The 8,081-nt window shown below is 36.7% G+C and overlaps 1 protein-coding gene across 33 annotated transcripts in view; it reads right to left on the reverse strand.

Annotated features, from left to right (window-relative positions):
* rimbp2b (RIMS binding protein 2b) overlaps positions 1–7,120 on the reverse strand; it is a 170,588-nt gene extending 163,468 nt beyond the window's left edge. For 9 of the 33 annotated variants that reach the window (XR_007931375.1, XR_007931374.1, XM_051903912.1 and 6 more), the window contains exon 1: positions 6,716–7,120. Coding sequence is in view for 31 of the 33 variants with exons in the window: in XM_051903912.1 (XP_051759872.1) it covers positions 6,716–6,844 (129 nt within the window). In the remaining 2 variants the exon portion in view is untranslated. The remainder of the gene's footprint in view (positions 1–6,715) is intronic. The other 24 variants (XM_051903908.1, XM_051903910.1, XM_051903918.1 and 21 more) reach the window with 14 other exon arrangements.
* Positions 7,121–8,081: the final 961 nt, after the last annotated feature.

An 8,081-nucleotide genomic window follows, 5' to 3' on the forward strand; every position in this document is an offset into this window, starting at 1 on the left:
AAACACAATTACAAATAAGTTGAAACAATGTGGGCTGATGGCTTCAACAAAAGCATACACCATTGAATAATAACCTCATAGCTCACAAGTAGGTCTGTCTTTAAAGGTTTATAAGTTATTGTTAAAAATCATTTCCCCAATGGAGAATATAAATGGGATTTTTATTTCCAGAACCCGACTGTTGTACACTCTATAATACCTGTAGAATGCTACTGTTAGCTGATTGGCTGATGAGAATGTGCACAGTCCCAAACCCTTCACTAGTCCTGAGCTGTGACGTAAAAGACAGCAGACAAGGATAAATTTAAGTCCATTTTGCATTTTTGAGCATTAGTAAAACATCTGCTATAATATAATTAAATATTTGCAATAGTTAAAATATGTTTCTTGCAAACAATTGTGAAAGAGACATAAAAAGTGTGTAATTGGCCTTCAAAAGGACACTTAAATTGCTGTTTGAAATATGCATCATTAGTGGCGCACAAACTCACATATTTCACCTGCAAAAATGGCAATACCATAGCCTCTATCTGCAATGCTCAAATCAAATGGACTGAACTCATTTTTACTGATAACATGTCTGACAGAAAAACAAAAAAAGGTGGGGGTTTGTAGTCAGAGAGAGAATGCTGGGAAAGTTGAAGCGGAGGGTGTGTGTGAAGGGTGTTATATTCTTCTTAATATTCTATGAGCTCTGAGAGAACATATTTCACGTCATTGAGATGGTTTATACAGCGTAAAGTGCCTTACCACAGCACAGCATTATCATATTCATCTTTCTAACACAAACTAAATCATAAACACTGGAATTTAAAATTAAAAATTAAAGCATCGCTATTAGCATACACATCAGCATACTAGGTGTTGTATGATAATAGGCCTATAGGCTAAATACTACTGCTAATGCTCAGAAGTTTGCATGAAGGTTAGGCTACAGGTTCAATTCCACAAGGCAAGATCAAAGATATGAAAACTTACTGAGAATGCAATATTATATCATCATTGAGCCCCTGAGTAAGAAATCCAATACCACAGTGCATCATTGTTCTTGGAATTAATGTACTATATGTCAAATTGTACAGAAAAAAACACCTGTTTAATGGCAATTACCTTATAGTTAAAGACCACAAAACAATACTATCTGTACTATGTGTATCTTTTCATTAAAGAAGTATATTCTTATTTTAATCTATACCTTCCATATACAATGATGTAGGCTAACAGAGGAAGTCACATCACACTGCAGGAAGATATATTACACCAGAGTTACACAATGTTATTATAGACTGTATTAATAATTAAAAAGCACATGGGTGATTGTAATGACTTGAAATGGCATTGTTTTGGTGACTAGACCAGATGTATTTGATATAAAGCAATTAGAAGTAATAGAAAAACCATAACTATTAAACTGGCTGCTTAAAGAAAATTCTGATTGGATTTAATTCAGGATAACATCTGAATTGGGCATAAAATGTGTCCTTTCCCCTAGACAGATATTTATTGTCAAAACAGATCGATGCGACATGAACTGATATGATGCTAACAATTTAAACCTTTTTACAAAAAAGTACTCCTACAGTATCATGATGGTGCTTTCATAATTATCATGGTACTGAATGATTACTATATTAAAGTCAGCATGAAACGGTAGTTGCAATAGTCTTTTCTTCCCTATTGTAACAAATATCCAAGCGAAACAGCAACAAGAAAATATGTAGGGCGGGACTTTATTTAGTCCATCAGGAATTGATTGGATCATTGTGGTTTGCTATTGCTGTGATGTCATGTGATTGACAGGTTTTCCCGCCCTCGCGCCAGTAAACACGTCATCAGAGAAGAGATGTTGCTGCAAGAAGGAGGGGAAGTTATTTTGATATTTAAAGATTACGAGGGCACATGAATTTTTAAAAAAAAGGGAAAAAAAGATTTGCACAGATAAATCATGTATAATAAATACTGCAATATTCCATAAAAAATAAGAATTGTCAATTTTGATTTCATGGTGACTAATAATATCATGTCTGTACTTTTTTGATATTGGTCACTAAAACACTTAATAAATTGTATAAATGTATACCTTATAAAGTACAATAACTTGAAGTGTAGAATTACAACATATATATTAATCATTTAAGAAGGGTTTTTAACTTGAAACCAACACTAAAAGAGAAAACACATTTTTGTAATTGGACTTTTGGCTGAGATATAACCCCTGTGACAACTAGCCCCGGCCTCACCTATCACTTTTTGGTTGTTTAAATAATAATAACACGTTAAAGTGTTACTAAAATAAAGAACTGTGACTGATTATGACAGGAATCTAGAGGGAGTTTGAAGAGCTCAGAAGTGGTGGGCTATCTCTTTAATAGTACAAGCTACTGTGAGATATTCAGCAGTGCTGCAATCTAAAATGGCTTTGGACAAAACTACCCAACACAGCCATGTGTTTCAGTGGCAGAGAGATCCTGAATAATGTTTTCAACACATTTAATATAGCATGCGGACTACCGTCTGTATTCATAATGTTATAGTGCAGACGACCGCACGAGCACGAGCCAAAATGACATTTACAACCAAAGCAGCAACGTAAACATATAAACCGTCTAAACAACCGTATTGTAACACATTTAAAGGCATTTCTGACCAAACCATCCAAAACCTCACCTATCAACACAACATGCTCTCAGACCAGCTGAGCGCGTGCACGAAAACAAGCGATGGACAGCGACTCTACCTCTTCCGCCGCTTCTCCGTTAAAAGATGATTCCCGTAAAGACAGCCGCGTCCAACTGTGTCATATTAAGGGGCGGCTGACGGCTCCGGTCCGCTGTCCGTGCTATCCGGGCTTAAAACGGTTCATTAGCGACCGTCGGGAAGAGAAAAGCGCTCGAGCGGGCGGTACTGAGGAGACCGCACGCGCGCGCACGCACTCACTCACTCACTCACACACACTGCTGGAAGAGCGCAGCACACGAATACACTCTGCCTTTAGCGCGCGCTTTAAGCGCTCTTCATCTGTATCTGTGTGCTGGATCAACGCAGAAGATATGTGAACACCACTGGCCTATTATATATCTCTTTACCACACACACTCACAGAAGCACGCACAAGTGCAGAGCCAGTGTAGCTTACAGCAGGACAGTCGTGCATTGGTTCACTTTGAGACCTCTGTCATGTAAATACACATCTCTCATGCCCAGTGCTGCGAATCTGCATTTTCTGCGTTATCTTCCAGGTGAGCATCACCCATCCGCCCTGGAGGGCCATGACTGGAGCTGACAAGGTCAAATAAGGTGTTTTTGAATTCTCTCTCACACACACTCCCTTCCCCCATCACTGGCCACATTTACGTAAACATTATTTTCTCATTAAGGTCGATAAAGGATTGTGACAAGTTACACATCAGAATATTCCTGAGTAATTTAAACACCTCAATTCTCATTCATGTCCTTAAAGTGAAAAGGATGAAAATTCAAGGATGAAAATTAAAATTCACTCTATTTTCTAAATGCATGTTATTAATCTTATTGTGAACAATTCATCCATGTATATGTCTGATTTAAAAAAATATATATACAGTAGCTAACTATTCGCTTTCTGTATGACCCAGAATTACCTTCGATGAGACATACGCAGATTAATGTTGAGTTACAATGGATATCACAAATACATTTTTTACACGACCCAAAATTCTGATTAATATAGGCATAAGCATATGCAAGTGGTCTGATTCAGATTTCAAGAAACTGGAATATTGGATTCATCTCATGGAAATCAAGTTAATGTCTTTATGTCACACTTACATAATTACAAAATTCTGATAAACATTAGAATATTTTTGCACATATAAACACAATCACAACTATATACATATATACTATATATATATATATATATACGTACATACATACATATACTCTTCAGACACCCTTTTCATTTGTCATAATGTTTATATATATATATATAAAATCAGTATGACAAATGAGAAAGGTGTCTGAATAGCAGTAGTATTCAGCAGAGATTCTGTGTGCAACCAGTGGACACTTTACTATCCCATGAGGCCATGGATCAAAGAACATCCGGGTCAAAAGACAATTCCAACATGGCAGATGTATTATGCCCGGGAATGTATTTATACTACACATCTGCATATCTAAGGAACATGCTTCATCAATGGTCGAGAATTCAGTACATACTCAGCTTATGTCTGTGTATTACATGCTTTAACAGATATCTGCGATTTGACTGCAGAAGATGGATTTGTTAATCAGAATCCCTTGTGAGAAACCCTGTGAACCCTCTCTCTCTCATTCGCGTGTGTGCTCGCTTACTCTTTCCACCAGTGAGTGAGCCCGACCAATCGTTTATCTCCCACTGTGCAGTGGCTGGACCGTTCCCAGCAGCCCCGGCCAATCAGAGATCAGGGATGCAGGAGCAGCAGGGTATTAAGGAGGATTATTTGGACAGTTCAGGGTTTCCCCAGGTTTTGCAATGTAACAATAGAACAAGACTGCCCTCTGTGCCTCTCACCGGTATCGCACAATTACTAAAATGCCAACAGAAACAAATGAATGCCGTGCATAAATACAGCAGCGTGTCCAGCAAAGACGATGAGATTCGAGAAAGAAATATACATGGAAATAACATTACAAACTCTTAAACTAGATGGAAAAACAAGCTTGACTTGTTTGGATACTCATTAGACTGCTGCCTGGCAACCGTAGCAAATATTAAGTGGGCTGTCATTCTCCTGTTTCTGTCCTTGTCTCCCTTAGTCTCTCCCAAAAGAGCCCTCTGCTGTCTCATGGGACATCTAGCATTGCATAACCACAGCCAAATATGGCAACACTGTAGTATATAAACCTGCGCTGATTCCCATCTCTAAAAGGCACATCTAGACCCTGAGTACATCGCAGGGCTGATTAACATCTCTAAAACACTCCAGCCAAGTAAATGTTATTTGCCCTGAGTATAAGTGAGTAATTTCCATCCTCTTCAGATCTGAAGCAGAAAACGTGTCTGTTCATAAGAACTGTAGGTTAAAGTGAAGGATCGATTTTATCTTTGTTAAATAAGAGACTGGAGCCGACTGAATGGCTACTTTGCCACAAAAAGACCCAATGGTATGTGCAATTTGAACTTTCGTTAAGCTCCAAATGATAAAGTCAAATGATAAATGTTGATCTGTTACTCAAAGAAATGCCACAGGTGCTCCTAACTGCATAAAGCTTACAACAGGACACCAAGTGACTTCAGAAAGTGGTAAGTGATTTTTTTAATTTATTTATTTATCTATTTTTTTTTTTTTTGTGAAAGAACAGATGGAGGGTGTGGTGTAAAGGAGGGGTGGAAAAGGGTAGAGGAGGGAGTAGGCCAAGTCCTCAGAAAACCAAACCATGATCAGGACACAGACTAATCCAATAATGCCTAGACCACAGCTCTGCGGTTGAAGCAAAACTACAACATCACTGGCAGATTAATATATTAATTTAATTTCTAAAATCTAAACTAAGCTAATCTCAAAAACATATACAGTACAGTCCAGTTCCCAAAAGCATCATAAGCCTAAGTCGATTGTAGAACCATTGCCACCAATGGAGCTACAATCAACTTAGGTTTACGATGCTTTTGGGAAATGCTGCCCAGGTCAAAATTCTTGGCACCCTTGGTAAATATGAGCAAAGAAGTCTGTGAAGATTGTTTATCCATTTGATCTATCTTGCAAAAATGTAAACTTTCATCACGATACAGCACAGCCTCTCGTACCTTATTGCTTTTATAAAACGGTTACCACACAATACAAATATTAAAGGCAAAAAATATGTATCAATGCAACCTTCATGAAGTAAAATCACTAAAAACCTTCCTTCCACCGGAAAAAATAGTTTCTGATCGTGAACAGCAACAGAAGTTACATTATTATGCCATTAGATGGCAGAAAAGACTGTCTTTATAAGTGTGTCAGTCAGTAGCAAGACTTTTACATTGAAAAGACACAAGACGCAACTGACAAATGCTTTGACTAGTGCTGTCAGTCACAGGAAAACCCCTTAACTGTTAAAAGGACAAGATAATACATCGGACATTTAAACAGATTTTTTATTATGAACATAGGACTGACCTGAAGGAAAATGCTAAATCTGAATGCAGGTAATAAACTCGCTCTCTCGATCTCTTTCTCACAATACTCTTCTACATAATACAGTAAACTTCAATGAACAATATCAATTGAGAACAAACAGTTTATGTTGCTAAGAGTGTTTGCTAAGGGTGTTGTGTAGTGATACACAGAACCGTTGGGTGAAGCGGTCATAGCCGTGTTTTATCATGAATAAAACACAGCTATTGACCAATCAGAATCAAGGACAGGAACTAACCGTTTTATATATATACATATATGATATTGAGCTTCAAAGTTTGCATTCCATACTCCTTTGTAGATAGAACCTTTTTGTTTTCTAAAAAAAAGCCCCAAAATGTACACAACTTAAAAAAAAAAAAAAAAAAAAAAAAAAACATCACATAATATATATAAGTTGTCATAGAATAAGAATATGTGAATAACTCAATTTTGACCAAAATGTCAGACAGAACCTTATAATTCCAAGGTGACCATATTATTATCACATTCTAGTCCACACAACATCTACAAACCAAAACACAAACAATTAATGATAATCTATGCTGTGGTGTATTTTTTGATTAGACTTACCTTATCCTTGGTCCTGCTTGGTCCATTGGTTCTGTTAGAGATGACTGACAGCTGTTTTTGGACCCACTGTAACTCCCTTTGGGGCTGTTTTAATACCTCCACCTCACACTGCCTTTCAACCCCCATCATCTCCTACAGGACAGATTCACAAAAGGAGAGTTATAACACCATCAGTTTAACTAACATGTAATGTGCAACAGGGGTAAAATTACTATCATTCATGATCACTATCCTCGTGGTGTGACAGTACAAGTATTAAGTCTCTGTCTTAGTCTCAAATATAAAGGATTTACAAAACAAAAAAATGAATAAACAAATAAAAACACAAACAATTTTGAGATGAGTAAAATTCCACATCTGGCTATAATTTGATTAGTGATCATGTATGATGCTAAATAACAGAACTAGGCCTAAATAACTTGGCCTAATATTACATTCTCTTGTTTATTTAACTTGATGGCTTTCATGTAAAGGTGCTCTTATTTCTGTTTTATTCCAGCGGTCCTGAACTCTATACTGACACCCAGTGGCGTGGATGCATGAAGATTTTCATTAACTGCTGTTGTTTCACACAGAATAAGTAAGCTTACGAAGCTTTACGAATCTTTTGTTTCGAATCAGTGGTTCGGAGCATGTATCAAACTGCCAAAGTCACATGATTTCAGTAAATGAGGCTTCGTTACGTCATAAGTGTTTCGAAATGTTTTGAAATTTCAATGGTCCAGGTGACTTTGGCAGTTTGACACGCTCCGAACCACTGATTCGAAACAAAAATTCGTAAAGCTTCATGAAGCAGTGTTTTGAAATCGCCCATCACTAGATATTGTTGAATAAAGTCGTTGTTTTGTTTTTTTGGCGCACAAAAAGTATTCTTGTCGCTTTATAATATTAAGGTTGAACCACTGTAGTCACATGAACTCATTTAAATACATCTTTAGTAGCTTTCTGGGCATTTGAAAGTGTTAATTATCTTGCTGTCAATGCAGGCCTCACTGAGTCATCGGATTTTATCAAAAATATCTTAATTTGTGTTCCGAAGATGAATGAAGGTCTTACAGGTGTGGGACGACATGAGGGTGAGTAATTAATGACAGAATTTTCATTTTTGGGTGAACTAACCCTTTAAAAATGTAAAGACATGAACAAATTTAAAATGTAACAACAGCATTCTTTAGACTTGCCATTTCTATAGTAATTTGTAGATACACTTTGGGGTCAGTAAGAATTTTTTTTTCTTTTCTTTAGAGTACTTTTATTCACACTGATCAAAAGTGACAGTGAAGATTTACGATTTATAATGTTACAAAAAATTATATTTCAAATAAATGATGTTGAACTCTTTTACTATGAACTCTGTATACTTTCC

The sequence above is a fragment of the Ctenopharyngodon idella genome, chromosome 8 (genome assembly GCF_019924925.1).
Source record: "Ctenopharyngodon idella isolate HZGC_01 chromosome 8, HZGC01, whole genome shotgun sequence".
Lineage (NCBI taxonomy): Eukaryota > Metazoa > Chordata > Actinopteri > Cypriniformes > Xenocyprididae > Ctenopharyngodon > Ctenopharyngodon idella.